The following is a 27,299-nucleotide window of genomic DNA, read 5'->3' on the forward strand; positions in this document are numbered from 1 at the left end:
TTTATTTCCTCTGTGGTCTCGGTTTCGATGACCACGCCTGGATTCCTTGTCTTTCGTACCGATTTTATTTTTGTGGTCCTTAGGTCATCGGAGAGTTTATCAATTATTGCCTGCTTAATGCCTTCACTAGAATGTTTGTCCACTTTATTAAGGGGTCTCAACACTACAATGTTAGGTCGCCGAGTGGTGGATTTCTCCTTGGCTTGTATTGGATGGGTGGCTGTGTGGTCACAGTGAGCCGGTGTCCTCAGCGCATCTGCATAGGAGGGAGTGCGCTGTGGCATATTTTTTGCTCCTCCTTCCTTATAAGCCTGCAGTTTAGCTTCTAAGTATGTTTGGAATAAAACGGACTCCATTTTATTCCATAAAGTAGCAATTTGGCCTCTGAGACCTGCTGAGATTCTGTTGCTCTGGTCCCTAAATAGGTCTTCTAGGGCTGTCTTGAGAGTGCGTGCTTGATCCAAGGGGGATCCCTCTGGGAGTGCAGGGTCCAGGGGGGAATCCTTCGGCTTGGTTTCAACTTGTTTTCCTGGTTGTAGGGAGCCAGGATCATCATGAGCGTCCTTTGGTTGATTCTGGCTTCTAGTTGCTCTGTCCGAGTTAGAGACTATTTGATTTTGATTTTTTCTTTTAGCCAAAGGTGTCGGTTTAACTTCTTCAGTATGAAATTGGTGTTCAGGGGTAACTTGTTCACAGTCAGAGTCACAATCTTTTTCGCGTGGTTCTCCCACCATGTTTGTATCCATTTCGGATTTTCGAAGTTATCCGGATTAGTGAGGTCTAGACGCCTTATTTTGTTTGAGGGCTCTGAGAGCTGTTGGAGGATATAAACCACTAGTCCGTGGGTATATTTGTTGCCGTGTGATCTGCAGGCGAAGATTTGGGCTCTCCCCCACTGGCAGTATGGGGGGGGAACAGCCTGGTATATAAGTGGCCCTAGGAAAACGGGGTTAATTTCTCTGGGGGTTTTTCTTGGCGCCGATAACATTGGTGACATCAGTTTTTGCACTACATGTATATTTGCTAAGATCCATTCTGTTCACGGTATGTCTATTTCAGAGGGGGGGGGAGAAGACACAAAATACATGTTTCACTAGCACAGTAACGGTAATTCAGCACAGATGATGGAACGCTCTTGCAGCTCGGGTTTGGCACAAGTTGGGGCACCTCCCCAGTCAAATGCAGGGTATTTACGTGGCCGCCGATTTATATTGGCGCCTCTCTATATCATTGCTGCCAGCCACATGGTGACCACTGCGGTCTCGCAAACAAAGGATACAGATGAAAACACAAATAGCCTGCTAAATTCCCAGTTGTAATTTAAAAATTTCTTACCATGAGAGTCCACTAGTTGACTTCTTTAGGTGAGAACACTTTTTATGGCAATAACTATAATTAAAACGCATATTTAAGCACATTTTTCTTTAGCGTTGATTAGCACGTCCGACTAGTAAGGCAGCCCTCTGGCGGATCAGCCTCTCTTGGTAAGAGGATCCCTTCATTCCCCTCACCAATCTTGTTGCCCTTCTCTGTACACGCTCAAGTAAATCTACATCCTTCCTAAAATGAGGCCGCCAGACCTGTACGCAGTACTCAAGGCGTGGCCTGACCATTGCCTTATACAGAGGGACAATCACCTCCTTTTCCCTGCTAGCAAAATTCCTATATATCATTGACAAAACCACATGACCTGCCCTGGCAGCCTGTCTGCATTGCTCAGAGAACTTTATATCTGACTGCACAATTACTCCCAGGTCTTTTTCATTTTCTACCACCTTAAGTGTAGTACCACACAGTTGGTACGTTTCTCTGGGGTTACTTCTACCCATATGCAGTACTTTGCATTTGTCAAGGTTAAATTTCAGTTGCCACTTCTTAGCCCATCTGCCCAAATTATCTAGATCCTGTTGCAGTAGCAGACTGCCATTACTGTCATTAACAACCTGCCAACCTTTGTATCATCTGCAAACTTCGACATTAAGCCTGATATACCTTCATCAATATCATTGATAAATATACAAAACAACAGTGGACCTAACACCGAACCCTGTGGGACTCCACTAATAACATTAGTCCAAGAAGAGCAGCACCCATTGATTACCACCCTCTGTCTTCTCGCACTTAACCATCCTTTTATCCATTGTAGCAACTTACCCTTAATACCATTCTGCTCCAATTTGTACAATAGTGTTCCATGCACAACAGTGTCAAAAGCTTTCCTGAAATCCAAATATATGATATCAAAATTATTTTTTGCATCCAGTTCCTTTCTAACCACGTCATAATATCCTATCAAATTTGTCAGACAAGACTTTCCCTTAACAAACCCATGCTGTGTCTGAATTATTGCTGAAGTCTTGTCTAGATGATCCTGCAATGCATCTTTAACCAGCGACTCTATTATTTTACCAGGAACTGGAGGACATGGATGGATGGAGTACGGGAGTGCATGACAGCCAGAGGCTTAACCGACCAAGACACCTTGAACCGCACTTTATGGCGGGAAAAAATTCCTAACACGAAATAACTTGTAGGCTGAGGAAACCCATTGTAAATGGAAACACTCCTCTTGAAGAAGAAGAAGTTTTTGTTCTATTAAGGCTATATTTTGCTTCAACAGTCTGGATTATCCTTAATCCAGATGACTTCTCCTTCCAATTAATCCGGATTAACGAGAGTTTACTATGTATGTATATATAAAGAATCACTTCATTCTTTATATATGTTAATCCCAGGGGCTCACATCTGGTGAGTATGGGCTGGCACGCCCAGGATCCTGAGCTGAATATCATCATTCTTCTTTTTCTTGGTGATTCCCTTTTACTTCTCTCTCTCTTGGGGTAACTCAGAAAAAATTTTTTTTGGCTGGTGTAGCATAAGCCTTGGGCTTCCTTCCACTGTATGGCTGATAATAATAATAAGGAATGAAGTGAGAACGAACGTTTATGCCACCTCCATTTATTGAATTTGTTTCATATCCAGGTGGCACTGCAAAATATTGTACAAATGAAAAAACATTTAAATAAAACTTTCGAGAGGAATATGTATTGCGTTTGAATGTTGAGCTCTTTATCTATTTTATGGTATGTTTGACAGTATCAAGAAAATGTTTTAAGAGGCTTTTGTGTTTCGTATGTAAGTATTTTTCATTTTTCTTTAAGTTATTTTTACATATTAAGTAAAATTTAGAATAAAACTTTCTGAGAATTATTTTACGATTAGCATTAGCATTTTAGCATTAGTAGAGACATATGATGCAAGAAAGCAAGCTTATGCAGCATCAGCCAAAAAAAAAAAAAAAAACTTCATCGCTCCGTTCGTTCGAAATACCTGTCTAGCTGAGCCTTAAATTTATTTAGACTATCAACTTCCACAACAAGGGATGGAAGTCTATTCCACCAACCAACTACCCTATGGCTAAAGTTAAATTTCCAAATATCTATCCTATATCTGTCTTTCCTCAATTTGAATTTATGCCCTCTCAGGTGATTATTCTGAGCAAGAGGAAGAATCCCATCAGCATTGAGCATGTTCAAACCATTCAAGGCTTTATACACCTCAATCAGTTCACCTCGCTGGTGCCTAGTCTCCAGACGCTGTAATTTGCATAATTTGCAAAACTTAAGCCTTTCTTCGTAAGAGAACCCTTTGTTCCATTCACTAATCTTGTTGCCCTTCTCTGTACTCATTCCAGCTGCTCTACATCCTTCTTGAAATGAGGCCTCCAGACCTGTATACAGTACTCAACGTGTGGCCTGACCATTGCCTTATACAAGAGAATAATCACCTCCCTATCCCTGCTAGAAAAATTCCTGTATATCATTGATAAGACACCATGAGTTACTCTTGCAGCCTGTCTGCACTGCTCAGAGAACTTCATATCTGCCTGCACAATTACCCCCAGGTCCTTTTCATTCTCTACCACTGTCAGTGTAGTACCACAGAGTTGATACGTTGCTCTGGGGTTGCTGTTTCCCATATGTAGTAGTTTAAATTTGTCAATGTTAAACTTCATTTGCTACCTCTCAACCCATCTGCTCAACCTTTCCGGATCCTGTTGCAGCAGCATAGCGTCAGTAGTGTCCTTAAAAACCCTGCCAACCTTTGTATTGTCTGCAAACTTGGACATTAAGCTTGATATACCATCATCAATATTATTTATAAATACAGAAAACAATGGATCCAACGCTGAACCCTGAGGGACTCCACTAATAACATTAGTCCACGATGAGCAGTGTCCATTGATTACCACTCTGTCTTCTCCCTCTCAACCACCCCTTTATCCATAGCAGCAATTTGCTTCCAATGCCTCACTGCTCCAATTTGTGCAACAGTCTTCCATGTGCAACAGTATCAAAAGTCTTTCTAAGATCCAAATATATAATATCAAAGTTATTCCCTGCATCCAATTCTTTTGTGACTGCATCATAGTATCTAATCAAATTGGTCAGGCAAGACAAGACAAGGCTTCAGTTATAGCTCCCACACAGCATGGTTCCTTAACAAAACCATGCTGTCCGAGCTATAACTGAAGTCTTGTCTAGATGATCCTGCAGTGCTTCTTTAACTAGTGTCTCCATTCATTTTCCTGGAACAGAAGTTAAACTCACAGGTCTACAATTACTTGTGTCAGCCTTTGATCCTCCTTTGTGAATTGGGGTCACATTTGCACATCTCCAGTCTATGGGTACCTCCCCTGAGTCCAAGGAAGCTCTCATAATTATGGCTAAGGGTTTGCTTACTTCCTTTGCTGCCTCCTTTAATATAACTGGATAGATCCCATCCACCCCAGGTGCCTTTCTTGTGTTTATCTTCAACGATTTCTCCTCCACTTTACTCTCAGTTATTACAAGATTATCTAGCTTACTGCCAGAGTTCAATACACCTCTGGCATTCCCCTCGCTGAGTAACTTCTCAAGTGTGAATGCTGATGCAAAATATTCATTTAGTTTGTTAGCTATCGGAGCAGGATCATCAACAGTAGAACCATCAATATCAAGTGGACCAATCTGATTCATCCTCTTCCTTCTAGAGTTTATTTAAGTAAAGAACTCTTTGCTGTTTTTCTTTGCATCCTTTGCCAAAGGTTTCTCGTAATCTGCCTAACCTCCTTTGTAACTTGGTTACAGATCAAATTATATCTATCATAGGCTTCTGTGTCACGTGTTAATTTATATGTATCCCATGCATTTTTCTTCTCTGCCACATGTCTCATTAGTTCATCTGACATCCATTTAGGCCTAAACCTTGAACAATATTTCTTAGTTGGTATGTAAAGCCTAATAGCTTCCAAGATTAATTCTTTGAATGCTTCCCATTTTGAATTTGCTGTTGGTAACATCATCAGTTGGTCCCACCGTATAGAATTTAAACTGTCTCAGACCACCGTAGTCGCCTTTACGAAAGCAAAAACCCTTCTCTTTACCCCTGATGGTAGTTACCTCTTTGAGTAAATCCCACTTCAGCACACTGTGATCACTGCCCCCTAGTGGTTCCTTTATCTGCACATTCTTAATGCATGAAGAATCGCTACTGATAATCAGATCAAGAGTATTACTCCCTCTAGTTGCCTCCCGAACATGCTGCTGTAGAAAACAATCATCCAATAAATCCACAAAAGCCTTGCTAGTGTGTGGGTGACCAACCCACAAATTCCAGTCAATATCTGGGAAATTAAAATCCCCCATTATAAGACTCTCTGATTTACTGGCCCACTCTATTTCCCTGTACAGTTTCTTATTATACTGATCAGAGTCATTAGGCCTATAACACACTTCTACTCTCAATTTTGATCTCCCAATGCTTATGTCACACCAAACTGACTCGACACTGCACTGTCCAGCAATGTCGGCTGGCTTCACTTCCTTGGATTTTATGTGTTTCTTAACTAATAGCATAACCCCTCCTCCCTTTCTATCGTTTCTGTAGACGTACTCCTGGAATTTGGGGAGTACTTTTTGTACTCCCCAAATTCCAGTTCTGCATTCCTTATATCTGTGTGACACCATGTCTCTGATATCCCAACAATATCCACCTTTGATGCTTTGAGCAATAACTCAAATTTATTTACCAAACTTCTAGCATTGTTGTACACGCAAGTATACATGCACCTGTTCCTATTCTTAGCTACCCTAACACAACCCAAGTTTACTTGTACCGCAATGACTCCCAGCAGTCTCTGAAATATCCTGCATCTTTTTTTCCAGGCTACTGCTCATTCCAATAGAAGCAGTGCAAGCATCAATTTCACCTGTGCCAGTGGCTACTATTAATCTATTAGTCCTTGTATCCCCCCCCAAGCTAGCAGTTTTCCGACCCACATAACACTGCCTCGATAACATCAGCAAATATTCTTGCACCCTTTCTATTTAAGTGTATCCCATCCCTGTAGAAGTAGTCTCTCCTGTTAACAAGTACAGACCAGGCTGAAAAAAATTCTACCCCTTGAGCCTTGCACATTCCCTCCAGGGCCGAATTGATCGAGAAGGCTCTCATCATATACTCTCTCCTATCGTGTCTGGGCAGAATTGAAGACACTTTCAAATTCAACCCTAATTCACGGCTTTTTTTCAACAGTGACCTGTACTTGTTAAGTAATTCTGCCAGTCTCCTACTCTTAATATCATTAGTGCCAACATGTACAATTATATCACCTTTTGTGCCCTTAAAAGATGATATCCGCTTAAAAGATGATTACCAGACGCAGGTAAGCTAGCTCCTTCACAGAGTGACCACATATTTAGTGAGATCTCGTTTGTGAATCTACTTTTTTCCACCTTTTAACCGTCATTTTTTTATTAAATTGTTGGTCATTAAATTGTTGGCCCGAAACACAGACACTTCGTTAATTTTCTTCAAGATATTGAATCCGAGTACACAGATATTCCTTATCATAGCCAAATTTGGTGGCTTAGCTTAGGAAAAGTTCTTCGGCGAGTATGGGATCTTAAAGATGACATCGTTCTTTTTTTTAAACCTGAAAAATATTATAGATTTTCCCGAATTAACTGATAATAACTGGATTTGTGCTTTTGCATTTACCCTGGACATCGTGACACACTTAAATACTTTCAACACTGTGTTACAAGGGAAAAATTTATATGCCCATGATATGGTAAAAAGTTTGAATGGATTTCAATTAAAACTCCAGTTGTTCCTTCGACATTTATTGATTAACAAGGTAGACCACTTTCCAACCACGAAGTTGCTGAAGATTCCAGAAAATAAATTTGAAAAATATTGTGAAATTATCAACGCTTTGAATGACGACTTTTCACAAAGATATGGCGACTTCCGAAAAATTGAGCCAAGTTTGGCAATAGTGCACGACCCATTTTCAATAGAAATTGATAGTGCACCGAGTGAACTACAGCTTCAGATTATAGATCTGCAGTGTGATACCGATTTAAGGGAATTGCACCGTCGTGAGGAAATCTGTAAATTTTACAATACTCTTAATTCGGACAAATTCGATGAACTTAAAGATTTTGCCCGAAAAATGTTGGGTATTTTTGGATCAACCTATGTATGTGAACAAACATTTTCCGTCATGAATCTAAATAAAAATTCTTTACAATCGAACATCACTGATGAACATTTTACAAGCAGTTTTAAGAATCTCAACTACAAAATTAACACCCGAAATTAAAAAAAATGTTAAAAGATGTAAAACAGTTCCATTCATCTCATTAAATTCTTGGTTGTTAGAGAATAATTTTTTTATGTTATATTTCTTCTTCATGATAACAAATAATATATATCTAAAAATAGTATTTTATGTGCGACCCGCCTTATTTTTGAATTCCTGTTGTGGCCCTTCAGCCCAAAGGTTTGCCCAGGGCTGACCCAGACGATCATTTCGAAGCTATGCAGCTTTATCATCAGTGGGCGGGCAGGTACCCAGGTAATACAACAAGCCGTCACAGTTGCAAAGTTATATCCATAATATGAGAGATGCCAAAAGGGTGTGGTGGTAATGTATTTTGAAAATGAAATGCACAGGGCATAATCTTTATGGGTTTTGATAATTAACTATATAGTATCGGTGTAAATACGCCATAGTTAACCCATAAACTTGAACTGTAACTGCAGTTTTCTCTAGATGATCCTGCAGTGCTTCTTTGACCAGTGTCTCCATTAATTTCCCTAGAACAGAAAAACTAATAGGTCGGTAATTACTTTTGTCACCCTTTGATCCTCCTTTGTGAATTGGGGTCACATTTGCACATCTCCAGTCCATGGGTACCTCTCCTGAGTCCAAGGAAGCTCTGTTAATTATGGCTAAGGGTTTACTTACTTTCTTTGCTGCCTCCTTTAATATAACTGGCCCATCCACCACAGGTGCCTTATGTTTATCTTCAACAATTTTTCCTCCACATTATTCTCAGTTATTACAAAATCATCTAGCTCACTGCCAGAGTTTAATTCACCTCTGGAATATTCCCCTCCCTGAATAACTCCTCGTGTGAATGTAGATGCGAAATACTCATCCAGTTTTTCAGTTAACTGAGCAGGATCAACGCTTGAACCATCCATATCAAGTGGACCAATCTGATTCATCCCCTTCCTTCCAGAGTCTACATATGTAAAGAAGTCTTTGCTGTTTTTCTTTGTATTCTTTGTCAAAGATTTCTTGTAATCTGCCTTTGCTTGCCTAACTTCTTTTGTGAGTTGATTACAGACTAACTTATATCTACCCTAGGTGTCTGTCAATTGATTATTTATATGCATTCCATTCATTTTTATTTTCTGCCCGAGTCTCATTGGTTCATCTGACATCCATTTAGGCCTAAACCTTGAACAGTATTTCTTAATCGGTATGAAAAGCTAGTATCTTCCAAGATTAATTTTGGAAGATACTACATTTAGAATTTGCTGTTGCTAACATCATCAGTTGGTCCCACTGTATACAATTTAAAAACTGTCTGAGACCATTATAGTCACTTTTACGAAAGCAAAACCCTTCTGTTTACCCTGATGTTAGTACATCTTTAAGTAAATCCCACAGCAGTACACTGATCACTGCCACCAGGTGGTTCCTTTATCTGCAGATTCTTAATGCAGTAATAATCACTGTTGATAATCAGTTCAAGAGTATTACTCTCTCCAGTTACCTCTTGAACATGCTGTTGTAGGAAACAGTCATCCAAGTAATCCACAAAAGTCTAGTCAATATCAGAAGTTTAAATCCCTCATTTTAAGACTTTTAGATTTACTTGCATACGCACTTCTCTGTAGTTGTTTGTTGTATTCATCAGTTATTAGGCCTATAACACACTTCTTCCTTAATTTTTTTCTTTCCCAGTGCTTATGCCACACCAAACTGACTCAACATTACACTGTCCACCCATGTCAACTGGATTCACTGCCTTAGATTTTTTTTTCTTAAGTAACAGCATAACCCATCCTATTCTGTCTGTACATATTGTAATCCCCAAATTCATATTCTGTATTCCTTATATCTCTATGACACCACGTCTCTAATGTTCCAACAATATCCACCTTAGATGTATTGACTAGCACTTCAAATTCATCAAATTTTGCATTATTGCAACATACATAAATAGTGGTTGTCCCTGTATACATGTAATTTCCATAAAATTTTGAAATATATAGTTTTTACTGCATTTTGCTAAATACAGTGGACCCCTGCTTTTCAGTGGGTTCACTAAATCAAATCACTGTACGATGTACAGGCAGTTCTCGCTTTGAGTTCCCGGGTTTACGAGTTTTTTTTTTTTTTCTTCAAGTATCAACAAAATGAAAATATGAACATTAATTTCAAAAAATGAATGTGAAGCATTCATAAATACCGCATTTCAAACCACACGCATAGTTATACAATACAGTGTACCCCGCTTTATAATATTAATCCATTACCATCGTATCACGAAAATATCGTAATGTGAACCCAATAACACATTGTTTTTTTAAAAGGTCGTTTTTATAGTGTAAATTGTATTAGTTAAATCATTAAATGCACTACACTTTCATCGTTATCATATGTTATAAGAACCAATTTTGAATGACTTGTGATATTTTTCTAAAGCACATTTCTGGAAGTTACCACCATAACATAATAAAAACAATTTGCGCTTAGCGGTTTATTGGGCTTTTCTGTTACTGCCAGCAATTATAAACGGGTAGTAAAGTCAGATGTTATTGCATTTGTGAAAATACCGATACTTGGAATTACAGGAGATTTTACTTTATTATAGTGAAATGTGTTTGCCCTTTACTTGAAATCTTTAATCCTTTTAAAATATATAAATAAATTTTCAGAATCTTCTCTTCATTCCTTTTTTTTTTTTTAAGCTTCATAAACTTGTTACTCTGCGCAAATTGTGTTATTTACAATTTGTGCATTCTGTTAAAAAATGCTTACATGCTATTGAAATTTGAAAAGAAAAGAGAATATCCTGGAAATAAACGCCTCTTGAAGCATTTTTGAAGAAGACGACTCCTTGGGCAACAAACCAACCAGTGCTGAGCCAATAATGAGTGATCAACGAGTGTGCATTTAGTTGATGAGGAAGAATAAACATTCTTTAACATTTTTGTAAGTCATAAATATTTTCTCTATTATTATAATTTGCTTGATTTTACAGGCTACGTTTTCATTTCTTTGGATAAATCAATCATTGTTTAAACAAGCTAATTAGCTAACTAATTTCATTGTTGATTACGTAACCCCTATTTTTATCATTGTCTATGGCAAATAAATTCCCACTTTACGAGTTTTCTCTTTACGAGTGCACGCTAGGAACGAATTAACTCATAAGGTCGAGAACTACCTGTACTCTCCATAATAAAATACCTTTCACTGTACGATATGTAGTAAGTGTGAGACATTGTGATCACGTTTGCGAATTCAGTTTTAATTTATTTTAATTATATTAAACGAAGCTTAAAAAATAGGAATGAAGAGAAGATTCTGAAAATTTGTTTTTTATGATTTCAATGAACTGGAAACACATTTCACCATAATAATGTAAAAACCCACAGAATTCCAGTATTGGTATTATTGCAAATGCAGTAAGATCGAGTTTATTACCCATTTATAATAGATAGGCAGGATTGCACTAACAGAAAAGCCCAATAAACCAGAAATTGCAAAATGTTTTTGTTTTATGGTAGTGATGTCCAGAAATGCACTTTAGAAAAATATCATGTGTTCAAATTGATTCTTATAACATAACCAAACATAGCAATAAATGGTGAAAGTTTAGTGCATTTTAATGATTTGAATTGGTTTTTTTGAAATTTGACTATAAAGTTGCTGATTCTACTAACCAGTGATCACTGGCTTCTACTTATTTCACTTTAAGATGGCTTATGACTGTCTCTGATTGGACCATGTGGTCCTTTCTCTCAGCTAAGAGCAGCATTTGCCAAACATGTTGGGTATGTGTTTTGTTTTTGTATCGTTTAGTTGAAGTGATTTTTTTGTTGTGCTTATTTTCCATAAATTTACTGTGTTAAATTCTTGAACATACAAAATTGTGTAAACTGATATGGCCCCTAAAGAGCACATTAAGAAGAAAGTTTCAATTAAAATTAAACAAGAAATAGTGGAAAAACGTGATGATGGTGCTAAAATTAGTTCATTGGTGCATGAATGTGGTTTTTCCCAGTCAACCATTTCTACCATATTGAAACAAAAAGAAAACATAAAAGTTAGTGATGAATCTAACACAGTCCAAAAAAGACAGTACTGATAGTAGAAATGGGAAGGCTTTTGTTGCTGTGGATAAAAGAAAAACAAATGAAAGGTGATACAGTTCCTGGACAATACACTGCAAATGTTCAAAGCAGATTTTTGAGGACTTACAGGCTAAAACACCTTCAGCTAGTGATACGCAATTTGGAGACTTTAAAGCCAGCAAAGATTGGTTTGACCATTTTAGAAAAAGGTCCAATATTAAAAGTGTCATAAGGCATGGAGAGCCTTTCAGCGCTGATCAGGAAGCAGCTGAAAAGTTTGCGGTGGAGTTTCAAGAGCTCGTTGAGAAGGAGGGTTACCCTCCTCAGCAAGTCTTTAATACAGATGAAATGGGCACTTAAGCCAATGTTGGTTTACCACTCAAAAACTCGAGTGTTTAAACAACAAACTGTCATCAAAGGCAGGTTGGGTGTCTTTTGGTGGTGTAAAAGGCCTACGTGACAAGACACCCCTTCAATGAATGGGTATTTGAAGTGTTTTTTTTTATCCTTCTGTCAAAAGTTACTTACAAAAGAAAACTTCCTTTAAAGGCACCGTTAATTTTGGTTATTGTTCCAGGCCATGATCTGGAACTTGCCTGAACTCTGGAGCAATTTGACTTTGTTACTGTCAAATTTCTCCCACCCAATACCACCTTTCTGCTTCAGCCGATGGATCAGCAAGAGATTGCTAACTTTAAAAAAATTTATACGAAGAAGAAGATGCGTGCCAAGTGCTTTGAAGAGACTTCAGGAGAGAGCCATCACCTTAATGGAATTCTGGAAGACCAGGTTTAATATCTTAGACCGTGTAAAAATTGTCAAATCTTGGAATGAAGGTTCAGCTCGATGCCTCAATGCAGCCTAGAAGAACTTGTGGCCTTAAATCATCCATGATTTTGAATGATTTGAAGCTGAAGGTGTTCTAGAGCAGGAAATTATCACTCTTGGTGAGTCCTTGGCTCTTGAGATTAATGCAGAGGATGTGGAGGAGTTAAATGAGGACCATGAAAGGGAGTTGGCTACAGAGGAACTCCAGGAATTAGAGCATATGTGCAGACAGTGGAGATGAAGAACCTGAGGAGGATAACCACATAGCAACAACTCAAGAAATTAAGGACATGTTTGCTGCGTGGGACATTGTGAAGAAGACAGTAAGAAAAATTCCAGATTGATGACTTGCAAATTTGAAGATCAGGTGTTAAGTTATTTCGAGAATCTTCAGAGAAAGCACCAAAAGCAAACCACTTTAGACAGTTTTTATACAATAAGTAGCAAAAGGCAGCAATCAGAAAGAACACCAGATCCTGAAGGTTGTCCTGATATCTTGATGGTAAAAGATTCTCTTTCAACTCCATCACCACAGCACCATTGAAACAGTTTTTCCAGTGTAAGTTAAATGAAAATTACCATTCTTGTTTTTTAATGTTTATAATTATCATTATAAACATTTTGGGAGAAGGGGAATAAGTAAAAATGTAGCACCATCAGCATTTTTTTTATCTTTTTTCTTTTTTTTTAAATTTGTATCATGTTTAATATTTATTCTGGTGTATAAGATGCACCACAATTTTAGGATGACTGGAAAATATGTTGTTCAGTATTCTATATAAAACTAATAAATTCCATTATAAAAATCACCTTTTAGAGAGATAAATAGCTTAGTTACATAGCAAAAATTTCAAATTCTGAGGACTTGGAACAAATTACCAAAAATGTGTGTTATTGGGTTCGCATTATGATATGATGGTGTCTCTGGAATGAATTGCTATCATAAAGCGGGAGTCCACTGTAACTGTTTGTAGAAAGTTATTTTTGTATGTTAAAAAAAAAAGGTTTTTGTAATAAAACTTGGCAAGAATTATTGTAGTGGTGTGTGATATTAACATTTCTTGATCTTGAATCACTAAGAAATTCTGTGTTAGGAATGGATGAATAACATAATTGAACGTGTGGTTCCTTTAAAATAGATTATTTGAAGTTTCTTCACTTCATATGTTTTTTAAATAGATTATAAATATTCTTTTATCTAATTACATAATTTGTTTTTTTAGAAAGTTTACTTCAATTACATTTTAATATAATTTAAATATTTTTTTGTATAATAAGTTAAACTAAAATTATGAAATTAGATGAAAGTGATTTTGAGATATCAGAGTTCTTTTGTGCAGGTTATTGCAAATGTCAATAATAACATTAATTAAAATGTTATGATAATTAATATATCAATAACTGATAACATTTTGAATAATAATAATGCATATGGGATACTGACTGGGAAGTTGAGAATTCGCATTTGGTCCCTGAAACAAGAATTGTGCCTGAAGCACAAATAATTAGTATTAGTATTAGTAATGGCCGCATGGTGCAAGAAAGCCTATGGCTTATGCTGCACCAGCCAAAAAAAAAAAAAAAAAAAAAATATCCGAACAAAACTATGATAAAAAAAAAATAATAAATAAATAAAATCAATAGATAATAATAATTAAAAAAAAAAAAAGGAAATTAAACCTATCATCCTATGCGCTTCTCTTACCCGAAGGTACTATCCAGATGACCTTTGAATTTCCCCAAACTGTCTGCCTCTACCACCCATGAAGGCAACTTATTCCAGTAATTTATAACTTGCTGGCTAAAATAAAACTTCCTGCAGTCCAATCTAAACATTTCCCCCCGTAACTTGAATTTATGTCCCCTAGTTCTAGCATCATTTATAATCTTGAAAATTTCGTCCTCATTCATTTTACTGATGCCTCTCATAGCCTTAAACACCTCAATCAAATCTCCTCTAAGGTGTCTAGTTTCCAAACTCTGCAACCCACATATTCGAAGTCTTTCTTCATAAGGACACCCTTTTGCCGATCTCACCAGGCGAGTTACCCGTCTTTGCACCCTTTCAAGAAGCTCGATGTCTTTCTTTAGGTGCGGTCTCCATACTTGAACACAGTATTCCAAGTGTGGTCTAACATAAGCCTTATATAATGGGATTATCACGTCCCTATCTCTACTTGCAAAAGTTTTATAGATCATCGATAAGACACCATGGGCCTTCCTTGCAACCTGTTTACAATGCTCAGAGAATTTCATGTCTGACCGTATCGTAACACCCAAGTCCCTTTCCTCCAGTACTGGGTTTAGTTGAACTCCACCAAGTGAATAAGTTATTTTGCAATTACTGTTTCCCAGGTGTAATACCTTACACTTTGTTGGATTAAAGCATAGCTGCCATTTTTCTGGCCATTCGTGAAGTCTATCTAGGTCTCTCTGAAGAAGCTCAGCTTGACAGTGATCATTAACTACTCTACCAATTTTAACATCATCTGCAAATTTAGACATCACGCCCTCTATCCCTTCATCAATGTCGTTTATGAAAATTAAAAACAACAGTGGTCCTAATACTGATCCTTGGGGAATCCCACTTCTTACATCAACCCAATCTGAGGAATAGCCATTTATCACAACCCTCTGCCTCCTGCCCTGAAGCCATCCGTCTATCCATCTAAGGATTTTCCCAGTGATTCCAACCTGTTCCGGCTTATAAAGCAACCGCTCATGTGGGACCGAGTCAAAAGCTTTGCTGAAATCTAAATAAACAATGTCGAAATTATTCCCTAAATCCAGCTCGTGAGTGACCCTTTCGAAATAGCGAACCAGATTTGTGAAACATGATTTTCCCTTTACAAAACCAAGCTGAGAATCCTTGAGAATTTCAATTCGTTCCAAATGATCCTGAATTCCACCCTTGATCATTGCCTCCATGATTTTCCCTACTACTGAAGTCAGACTGACAGGTCGATAATTTCCAACTTCACTTTTAGAGCCACCCTTTTGTATGGGAGATACATTGGCACTTTTCCAATCCAAGGGAATCTCTCCAGAGTCTAGTGATTCTCGCATTATTAGTCTCAATGGTTCAATGCACTCGCTTGCTGCCTCCCTTAAGATTATAGGGTATATTCCATCAACTCCAGGAGCCTTACTGGTCTGTAGGCCCGAAAGTTTTTTCATTAAATAATCTTGCGAAATTTCAATATCATTAATTACATATGTTTTAACTTTGCTCCCACAATTTCCCATTGCCACAAAAGGTTTTTCATTTGTAAATATCGATGCAAAATAACTGTTGAGTTCATCTGCAACGGCAGCTGGTGTATTTAATACTATCCCCTTTCCCTTACGTAAAGGTCCGATCTGGTTTGTCCTGCTCTTCTTGGCATTTATATATGTGAAGAATTCTTTATCCCCCCTCTTTGCTCTGTTTGCTAGCGATTTCTCATAAACTGCCTTTGCCTGTCGAACCTTTTCTGTGGCTCTATTACACATCACCTTGTAGCTGTTATAGGCTTCAGTACTTTTTATTGCTCTGTAACTTTTCCATGCTACCTTTTTCTGCTCAAGTTCAAAGTACTGCAAAAACCTTGGGAGGTGCAATATGGCCACAGAAGCCGATGCGCCAACAACTACCAAATCAAATCAATCAAATCTGCTCAAGTAATGTGGCAACTTCACTATTCATCCAACTTGGAACCCTACTCGTGGAGTATTTTTTTATTTTTTTTTTTTTTTTTATGAAAACCCCAAACACGAAAGGTATCAAAACCTATAGTACTTAGTACCGTGCATGGGTTGAAGGAGAAGTATGGGGGAAGGGGGATGCCGGAAACTTTGCTCTAGAGACTAAACATGGGTTTCACCACTTCAAGCCTCCAATAAGCAAAGTGGTGGTATTTCACCGGTTGATGAAAGTCATCTACCACGCATTCAAGGCATCTGTGATAAATGTTTTAAAAGCGTACCACAGTTCAAATGTATTCATTTTCTGCACGATATTTACCCAGTTAATAGAGGCCATGTACTTAAGGCGTTTTAATTTCCTTTTCTGAAATTAAAACCCATTCCTTTGCCTTTTACTTCTGCTACCTCAATCGTCATCATCCACCGTAGAACTCCGTGATCACTTCCTGCTACTGGTTCCTCTACTGTCAACCCTGTTATGTCATCTGATTCATGTGTGATGATGAGGTCTAGGATATTCTATTTATAATGTGATGTATGTAAATCAGTGGGCTGTAAATTGAGCTGGTACTTCATGTTAGGGTAGCTAAGAATAGAAACAGGTGCAGGTATACTTGCGTGTACACCAATGCTAGGAGTTTAGTAAATAAATTTGATGAATTTGAGGTATTGCTCAAAACATCAAAGGCAGATATTGTTGGGATATCAGAGACGTGGCGTCACACAGATATAAGGGATGCAGAACTGCAATTTGGGGAGTACAACGTCTACAGAAAGGATAGACAGGATAGGAAGGGGGGAGGGGTTATGCTATTAGTTAAGAAACACATAAAAACCAAGGAAGTGAAGCCAGTCGACATCGCTGGACAGTGCAGTGTTGAGTCAGTTTGGTGTGACATAAGCATTGGGAGATCAAAATTGAGAGTAGGAGTGTGCTATAGGCCTAATGACTCTGATGAGTATAATAAGGAACTGTACAGGGAAATAGAGTGGGCCAGTAAATCAGAGAGTCTTATAATGGGAGATTTTAATTTCCCAGATATTGACTGGAATTTGGGGGCTGGTTACTCACACACTAGCAGGGCTTTTGTGGATTTATTGGATGATTGTTTTCTACATCAGCATGTTCGGGAGGCAACTAGAGGGAGTAATACTCTTGATTTGATTATCAGCAGTGATTCTTCATGCATTAAGAATCTGCAGATAAATGAACCACTAGGTGGCAGTGATCAGTGTGCTGAAGTGGGATTTACTGAAAGAGGTTACTACCATTAGGGGTAAAGGGAAGGGTTATTGCTTCCGTAAAGGCGACTACGATGGACTGAGACAGTATTTAAATTCTATACAGTGGGACCAACTGATGATGTTACCAACAGCAAATTCAAAATGGGAAGCATTCAAAGAACTTATCTTGGAAGCTACTAGGCTTTACATACCAACTAAGAAATATTGTTCAAGGTTTAGGCCAAAATGGATGTCAGATGAACTAATGAGGCATATGGCAGAGAAGAAAAATGCATGGGATACTTACAAATTAACACATGACACAGAAGCCTATGATAGATACAAGTTGATATGCAACCAAGTTACAAAGGAGGTTAGGCAGGCGAAGGCAGATTACGAGAAATCCTTGGCAAGGGATGCAAAGAAAAACAGCAAAGAGTTCTTTACTTATGTAAACTCTAGAAGGAAGGGGATGAATCAGATTGGTCCACTTGATATTGATGGGTCAACTGTTGATGATCCTGCTCAGGTAGCTAACAAACTAAATGAATATTTTGCATCGACATTCACACATGAGGAGTTATTCAGCAAGGGGAATGCCAGAGGTGTATTCAACTCTAGCAGTAAGCTACAGAATCTTGAAATAACTGGGAGTAAAGTGGAGGAGAAACTGTTGAAGATAAACACAAGAAAGGCACCCGGGGTGGATGGGATCTATCCAGTTATATTAAAGGAGGCAGCAAAGGAAGTAAGCAAACCCTTAGCCATAATTATGAGAGCTTCCTTGGACTCAGGGGAGGTACCCATAGACTGGAAATGTGCAAATGTGACCCCAATTCACAAAGGAGGATCAAAGGCTGACACAAGTAATTATAGACCTGTGAGCTTAACTTCTGTTTCAGGAAAATTAATGGAGGCACTGGTTAAAGAAGCACTGCAGGATCATTTAGACAAGACTTCAGTTATAGCTCAGACACAGCATGGTTTTGTTAAGGGGAAGTCTTGCCTGACCAACTTGATTGGATACTATGATGCAGTCACAAAAGAACTGGATGCAGGGAATAACTTTGATATTATATACTTGGATCTTAGAAAGGCTTTTGATACTGTTGCACATGGAAGACTGCTACACAAATTGGAGCAGTGTGACATTGGAGGCAAATTGCTGCTATGGATAAAGGGGTGGTTGAGGGGGAGAAGACAGAGAGTGGTAATCAATGGACACTGCTCATCGTGGACTAATGTTATTAGTGGAGTCCCTCAGGGCTCAGTGTTGGGTCCATTATTGTTTTCTGTATTTATAAATGATATTGGTGATGGTATATCAAGCTTAATGTCCAAGTTTGCAGATGATACAAAGGTTGGCAGGGTTGTCAAGGACACTACTGACACTATGCTGCTGCAACAGGATCTGGAAAGGTTGAGCAGATGGGCTGAGAGGTGGCAAATTAAGTTTAACATTGACAAATGTAAAGTACTACACATGGGAAACAGCAACCCCAGAGCAAGTTATCAACTCTGTGGTACTACACTGACAGTGGTAGAGAATGAAAGGGACTTGGGGGTGATTGTGCAGGCAGATATGAAGTTCTCTGAACAGTGCAGACGGGCTGCAAGAGTAGCTCATGGAGTATTGTCAATGATATACAGGAATTTTTCAAGCAGGGATAAGGAGGTGATTATTCCATTGTATAAGGCAATGGTCAGGCCACACCTAGAGTACTGTATACAGGTCTGGAGGCCTCATTTCAAGAAGGATGTAGAGCTGCTGGAACGAGTACAGAGAAGGGCAACAAGATTAGTGAATGGAACAAAGGGGTGCTCTTACGAAGAAAGGCTTAAGTTTTGCAAATTACAGTGTCTGGAGACTAGGCACCAGCGAGGTGATCTGATAGAGGTGTATAAAGCCTTGAATGGTTTAAGCATGCTCAATGCTGATGGGATTCTTCCTCTAGCTCAGAAAAATCACCTGAGAGGGCATAAATTCAAATTGAGGAAAGACAGATGTAGGATAGACGTGCGGAAATTTGCCTTTAGCCAGCGGGTGGTTGGTTGGTGGAACAGACTGCCATCCCTTGTGGTGGAGGTTGATAGCCTAAATAAGTTTAAGGCTCAGCTGGACAGGTATTTTGAACGAACAGAGGGGTGAAGTGGAAGTGGGTTTTTTTTTTTTTTTTGGCTGATGCTGCATAAGCTTGCTTTCTTGCATCAAATGCCTCTGCTAATGTTTCTATGCCCTTGGCCAAATGTCAAAAACATGTCCTTTATAAATGGGAAAAATAAAATTATTAAAAGGGAAAAGTAAATCTGAAAGTAATTATGTGTGTAATGTAACACACAGATGATTTGGTATCCTATAGATTGTTGTGCTCATAGCCAGAACCACTTTGGCCATACTTCATTCTTGGCTTGTCTGCCAACATAATGCATGTTAACTTATACTGGAGCCTATATCAGTGTTTAGTTAGTTGCATAATAAATAATAATGAATGATTTCAACAATGTGAGCTCAAAATCACATTAACAAATAAGAAAAGTTGATCCTTCTACCTTCATCATCCTTTTAAACAAATTCTTACATCTTTAGACACATAAAATGGTGTTAACATTTCATTTTAAGTAAACTTATCTTTCTTTTCTCTTTTTTTCTCTCCAGCCAAATAAAAGTTATATAAAAGAACTTGCATCATGGACTTTCAACACCGCCCTGGAGGAAAAACTGGTACTGGTGGTGTAGCATCATGGTCAGAGACAAACAGAGATCGCAGAGAAAGACTTCGACAGCTTGCTCTTGAAACAATTGATTTAAATAAAGATCCATACTTTATGAAAAATCATTTAGGTAATTTTATTTATTTTTTTTAATCTTAAGATGCTTCTTATGTCTTACATTAAAGATATATACACACACCCTTCTAAGTACAAGGTCGAAGTGAGAGGTCCTTTAGGCACTTTAGATCACAACTTGGTGATTGTCTCTTCTCCAATGGAACCTGTATCTCATGGCTATTCCCAACCTTGTATTGTTTGGCATTACAAGATGGTCTTGGCACATTATAGCCTTAGTTGCTAATGCGCCAATAAAATCCAAACCAAGCCAAGCATTACAAGAATGCAAAATGGGATGACCTGCGAGACTTCTTTTCCTTGGTCTGATTACTGTTTCAAAATTTCAAATGTCAACGTTTGCTCAGATCGTGTCAGTGAAATTATTCTTGCAGGAATGGAATCCTTTATCCCATACTCCACTTTAAAATTTCGTCCTTTATCTAAACCTTGGTTTTCCAATAAATGTGCTAAGGCTGTCCAAGAGAAGAATGTTGCATATCGTAATTGGCTTGTTTCTAATTCTTCAGTTTCATTTTCTGCCTACACCAAAGCTCGCAACAATTGTAAAGCAGTTATTAATCAGTCCAAACTAGAGTTTGAACAGGCTAAGAGTAGAAAACTTGCTTCTTGCCCTAATGGTAGCCGAGCATTCTGGTCTCTTGCCAAAGCTATTGGCCGCAACTTTTGCCCATCTCTGCTCCCACCTCTGTACAAACCAGATGGTTATGTTGTCACTTCAGCCAAGGATAAAGCTGACCTGCTAGCATCCCAATTTTCTTCCAGCTCATGTATTAACGATCTTGGTAAAACACCTCCCACCATTCCTAACACGCTCCATTCAATGCCTCTTGTGGTCTTCCGTCAGAAGGATTTTGATGAATCTTGATGCTAAGAAAGCTCCAGGTCCTGATGGTATTTTTCCACTTGTTCTCAAAACCTGTGCTCCTGAACTTACTCCTATTCTTTGCTGCCTTTTTTCACTTTCTTATTCCAAAGGTGTTTTTCCTTCTGCTTGGAAATTTGCTCATATCCAGCCAGTTCCTAAAAAGGGTGACAAATCTCTCCCATCCAATTATCGTCCCATTGCAATTACTTCTACTCTTTCTAAAGTAATGGAGAAATCAATTAACCGCCAACTCTTAAACTACCTAGAAACCTTCCATCTGATCAACGATCGCCAGTATGGATTCTGTCAGTGTCGATCCACTGGTGATATTCTGGCTTATGTTAACCCATTTATGGACTAATTCAATGGAAAGGTTCGGTGAAACACAAGTAGTTGCTCTTGACATCTCAAAGGCTTTTGATCGTGTTTGGCATAAAGGTCTTCTAAACAAGCTTCCATCTTATGGTTTGCCAACTGTTTTTAGTAATTGGTTATCCAGTTTTCTCTCTGATCGCTCACTGAGGGTGATGGTAGATGGCTCTGTCTTCTAACTTCTCCACTAATGTCGGTGTCCCCCAAGGTTCAGTTCTTTCCCCCACTCTTTTCCTCTTGTATATCAATGACCTTCTTCCATTGACTGGAAATCCTATCCATAGTTTTGCCGATGATAGCACATTGCATTCCACTTTCCATTTTGAGAAACCTTGTCCTGCTCAATCAGCTTCAAGTTCTCGAAAATCTGCTGCCAATTCCTTAACTGCCGATCTTCAGGTAATTCTCCAGTGGGGCAAAGACATCTTAGTTGATTTCAACCCTTCTAAAACTCAGTCTTGTCTTATATCTCGCAAAAAGGATTCTTCTGCTCCTATGCTTATCTTTAGTGACACTCCGATTTCTAGGCAAAATGATATCTCTTTTGGGGATTACCCTGACTTCTAATCTCTCTTGGCACAAGCACATTACAAGTATTGCTTCCTCTGCATCTAAAAAACTTGGTTTTCTCTTTCGCTCTCGGCGTTACTTTTCTTCCAAACAGCTGCTCGCTCTGTATAAATCGCAAATCTGCCCTGCCATGGAATATTGTTCCCACATCTGGGGTGGTGCCCCCAAAACCTCTCTCAGGCTTCTTGATTCTATTCAGAAGAGGGCAGTTAGGTTAATTAATGATTCATCTCTAACAGAGTCTCTCCACTCGCTTTCTCATAGACGCACTGTTTCTGCTGCATGCCTCTTCTACAGATACTTCCATGGGCACTGTTCTTCTGAATCGGCTTCTATAATTCCCGCTCTCTCTTTCAAAACAGTCCAAACACGTGCCGCCACCTGCCAACATCCATTTACTGTCCAACTTCAAACCCACAGAACCAACTTTTCCTCTTCCTCATTTATTCATTCAACTGCCGTTTTCTGGAACAACCTTCCTTCATACGTATTTCCTGAAAATTACAATCTAGAGAAGTTCAAGTCCAATGTCAACAAATATCTTCTTTTGTCTTCTCAACCTCCAACCCAAGCACGGTACTAAGTACTATAGGTTCTAATACCTCTCGTGTTTGGGGTTCACATAAAAAAAAAAAATGTGAACCTTTAAGAAATGCAAATTTATGCAAGAAAACTATGAAATGGGGTAATGATGTGTTGTCTCTTTGAGTATAAAGCCTGTACAGGCTGTTTGACTGCCGTAATCTGAAGCCAGAATGGAAAAAATGCATGATCTATTAGACTTTGGATTTTCAGTTTATATGGACTACTATTTCTATATTTTACAAATCTTGGCCTTATCATGTGTGCACATTTAGCAGGAGCCACGATTCAAGAAACAAAAGACATGGCTGGTTTTTCAAAAGCATTCATCTCAAAGGTTTTTAATGACTGAGAAGTAAGTGGTTCTTCCACATCTTGAAGGCATAAATGTGTCAGAAAAATGATTCTTCAAGAGCAAAGCCATCATGCTCTGAGAGGATGATGGCTTTGCTCTTGAAGAACATCTTCTAGAAAATCATGAATTCTTCTAGAAAAATAGGACATCCAGTGTGCAGCAAATAAAATCTGAATTCAACCAAGCCCTCTTCCTTCAACAGTTATATGATATTTTTCTGGAATAATGGTTACAATTAGAATAACACTCACTAAAATATGTTGTAGAATTCATGCCACGCTGCACACTTACTGTTATTTGAAACAAAGGTAGCTGAATAAAGACCAGCATGTGTCTTATATGCCTCTTATCCCACTAGCAGACCAGTTGCAGTTTTGTTTCATAACATTGGCAGAGTAGGACCTAGACATTTTGAGATGAATGAAGTAGTGTCCTATTTTAAATGCTAAAGAATATTATAAAATAGCCATAGTTCATTTACTTCACTTCCTGAACTTAAACAGAATGATTATAATGACAATAAATTATATCATTAATTCTTAATTAAGATGTTCTCTGCCTTTTGAAAGTGGTACTCTGAGGCAGTCATCTCCTTGCTTTACTTATTTTTCTAATCCATCTAAGTATGTGATCTGTATTTTATCTCCAATTTATCCCTTCTGTTAGAACTGCAATATATGATGGCAGTAGTTATATTTTGAAAAATAATTTTACTAACCTTAGTAGTTGTACGGAGCTTATAATATGGCTCCAAGTACACCAATTCTTTTGTGCCTCCACCATCAATAATATTGTACTCACTCCAAAACTAATCCAAAACTAAAATATTTTATTCATAGCTGTAGTAATTAACTTCCATCTCCTTTCTCAATGTCACTCAATCACTCTCAGCAGAAATGATATATTTGAGTCTTTTAAAGAGATTTGAACCATTCCAAACAGTTAATGATGTCTTTGATTCCTATGGCAAACAGGATATTTGTTTACAAGGAGAAAGGAACCTAAATCAGGTTATAATATTTTTGATAGTCCTAGACAGTAATTAAACTACAAATTTTTCCTCTCCCAAATTTGCTCATGCTCTTTAGCAACGATACCAAATCAACTATCATCAATTCTGGAAAGACATTTTAATCATTTCTACCTTGGTTTCTACTTTTGGATCATGAAATTAATTTCATAATCCAAAGTTAAGCTCAGCACAACTATTAAGTTTAGGAATCTTAACATACATAGAACATATTTCAATTGTAATGAAAGTAGCATATATTTCTGTTAACAACCAAAAATATAAAATATTGTGAGAATGCAATTTTAAAATGCATACTTAGATATTTGTATGGAAAATGCCAGCATTTTTCTGGGTATGAATCAAAAGTGTTTTTATACTGAATGAGACAGCATTAATCCAGTTAAACTTTGTTATATCATTGAGAGAACCTTGGTATACTTGATGTTATAACTGTTAACCCCCAACATTGTATATCTCTATCAGTGAGATTATTTTTCATCGAAAAGAGAATTTACAGTGTAATGACATTGTATTCTTACTGAAAAACATGCAGAGAAAGTAGGTATGTCAATTAAAGAAGGTTATAATGAATGTTTACGGAAAATTAGTAGAGCTCCATCCTGAGAGGCAAGTTCATAAAATTGTTAAATTAACAGCTGAATTCAAGAGGTGAATTAAGCTTACCAAGGACGCTGCCAATATGAATTGGCATTACAATTGGCTAACAAGGTACTATATGATGATTTGATAAAATTGATGATACATAAAAAAAAAAGTGTTTCTGCTTTTTTTTTTTTTTCATAATAAGTATCCTATCATAAATCACTTGCTGACGACGATGAGTTACCTGCATGTCATTTGCTGGTATATTCTGTACAAAAGCCAAGGCTACAAAGTAACCTTTGTTTTGTAGAGTATACTGATAGTTATCAGGTTTGGGATTATAATAAAAATAAATGCAGTCCCTTCTCAGATGTGGTATACAGCAGATTATTATTCAAAATATTCACTGAGAGACACTGAATGGATATTTTTCACATTCAAAAATGTATACATTTTTGGTAAGTTTGACAGAAATCTGATATCACAGCAGAGGGATGTAGTTTTGTAATATTAATAATGATGTTGTAATCAAGGTAAATTGACACAGTTTATATGAAAATTTTTTAACTGACTTAATTATTATACTACTGTAGAGTTTTGTTTGTTCTCCCAGGTGTCTGTAACTGAGCTAGACTATATACTGCATGAAGACATATATGAGAGAGAGGTTGCAGAACTTTTTGTAAAACAATACACAAAATGCACTCATGTAAATGTTATGCTTAATAGTGGGATGAAACCATATAGAATTGCTCACAAAGACAAGATTTAGTCTTGAAAAGGAAGTTCAAAGATCTGCATGTATGCAAATACAGCTTAACCTGCTATAACATGCTGTTTTACAGCGTGTTTAAAGTTCCATTCATATTTATTTGATGCTTTATCCGCCATTATGTGCATGAAAATTCAAAGTTACGTTCATGAAACCTGCGAGCCATCTGTTACATTCTCACTAGTGTTATTTCAGTTTATGGTTTTGTGAATGCTTGTATATTTTTATTTGTTACATATTTTGTGTACAAATTTACATACAGTTCTCACATACGTATTTTTATTACCCTTACTATAAACAGAGAGTGCAAAAATACAGTAATGTTTCAATAAAACAGAAAGCATGACATATTGAAATTTAGAGGTTTTGGTAAAAATTTTCTGGTATGGATCTAGACATCAAAAGAAGCTGTGCATTCAAAAGAAAATTGCTTGATCAGTTATATATATTTTAAAACATTTGGGTGGGGAAAAAAATACTATACATTCTTGAGAAAACTGGTCCAGTATGAGAAGATCCACTTCCTTTGACTGAAAAATTAGCCATCAAAAATGACACTATTACTCATGTTTTATTTCAATAAATTTTTATTTAATAACCTTTGAATTTCAATATGTTGTTTGCCATTCATAGGATAGGCTGAAAATAGGATAAGTATTGGCAATTTATAGCCATTGTGAGACCTAACCTTTACTGTTATGTGAAAATGTGCATTATAGCATGCACATTTTTACTGTGCTGAATGATTACATGTTGCAACTAGAATCCCTTTGGAATTCTAGTTGTAACATGTAATTATTCGGTACTGAAAGATTTTTTTTATTTTTTATTAGTATCATTTTGACTTGTTCATTTTTACCATTTTAATTTTAGGATCTTATGAATGCAAGCTGTGTCTGACTCTGCACAATAATGAAGGAAGTTATCTGGCCCATACACAGGGAAAAAAGCACCAGGCAAATTTGGCAAGAAGAGCTGCAAAGGAAGCAAAAGAATCTCCTGCCCAGCCAGCTCCAGCAAAACCACGAGTTGACATCAAAAAATTTGTAAAAATTGGAAGACCTGGTTACAGAGTGACCAAGCAGAGAGAACAGGAAAATGGACAACAGTCTCTTTTATTTCAGATTGACTATCCTGAAATTAATGACATAATAACTCCAAGACACCGCTTCATGTCTGCTTATGAACAAAAGGTGGAACCTCCAGACAGAAGGTGGCAATATCTTTTATTTGCTGCTGAGCCTTATGAAACCATTGCATTTAAAGTGCCTAGCAGAGAGGTTGATAAGAGTGATGGTAAATTTTGGTCAATGTGGAATAGAGAAACAAAGCAGTTTTTTCTGCAGTTTAGCTTTAAAGCAGATCCCAAAATAAAGCCATTGGTACCACCTCCCCCAGCTAGTTTACCTCCACCACCACCACCTCCTCCTCCTCCACGTCCACAGGGACCACCACCGCCTCCACCTCCTTCTCTCCCTCCACCTGTTCCTCCCTTATTGCCACCTCAATTACCTCGTCCTATTGGACCACCCCTTCCTCCACAGCCACCACCTGCCCATCCACCTCCACCTCCTGGTTTTCTTCCTCGGCCACCTCCATTACCTTAGTGTGGTATTAGTTGTGTTTTTTAATTGTGCATATTATTCAATGAAGTAATAAAATGTAAAAATATTATTGGTACTACTTCTTTCATCAAACATGTCAGATTTGCTGTTTATTAGAATAAAGAATTCTAAAATCAGTAAGGTCAAATTTATTGGTTACATTCAAAAATATGGTGTATTTCAAGTTTTGTAAAAACTAAAACTGAGAGGTTTAGGCAAGGTTCTAAGTTCTCTGGTAATCTGTATTGAATCCACTGTAAATAAACAGTGATCTG

At 37.6% G+C, this 27,299-nt stretch overlaps 1 protein-coding gene across 1 annotated transcript; it reads left to right on the top strand.

Annotated features, from left to right (window-relative positions):
- Nucleotides 1-3,033: 3,033 nt before the first annotated feature.
- Nucleotides 3,034-27,051, top strand: LOC150075431 (splicing factor 3A subunit 2-like). Its single transcript, XM_090389277.1, has 3 exons — nucleotides 3,034-3,135; nucleotides 20,096-20,281; nucleotides 26,294-27,051. Exons 2-3 carry the CDS (start codon nucleotides 20,128-20,130, stop codon nucleotides 27,025-27,027), a joined length of 888 nt encoding a protein of 295 aa, XP_090245403.1. The 5' UTR covers nucleotides 3,034-3,135; nucleotides 20,096-20,127; the 3' UTR covers nucleotides 27,028-27,051.
- Nucleotides 27,052-27,299: the final 248 nt, after the last annotated feature.

The sequence above is a fragment of the Mastigoproctus giganteus genome, chromosome 14, assembly GCF_048544385.1.
Source record: "Mastigoproctus giganteus isolate SK-2022 chromosome 14, ASM4854438v1, whole genome shotgun sequence".
NCBI classification, from domain to species: domain Eukaryota; kingdom Metazoa; phylum Arthropoda; class Arachnida; order Uropygi; family Thelyphonidae; genus Mastigoproctus; species Mastigoproctus giganteus.

Coding starts and splice junctions, on each gene's coding strand:
- LOC150075431 (XM_090389277.1), top strand. CDS start 20,128: ATGGACTTTCAACACCGCCCTGGAGGAAAAACTGGTACTGGTGGTGTA. Junction 20,282..26,293: donor CTTTATGAAAAATCATTTAG/GTAATTTTATTT, acceptor TTTTAATTTTAG/GATCTTATGAATGCAAGCTG.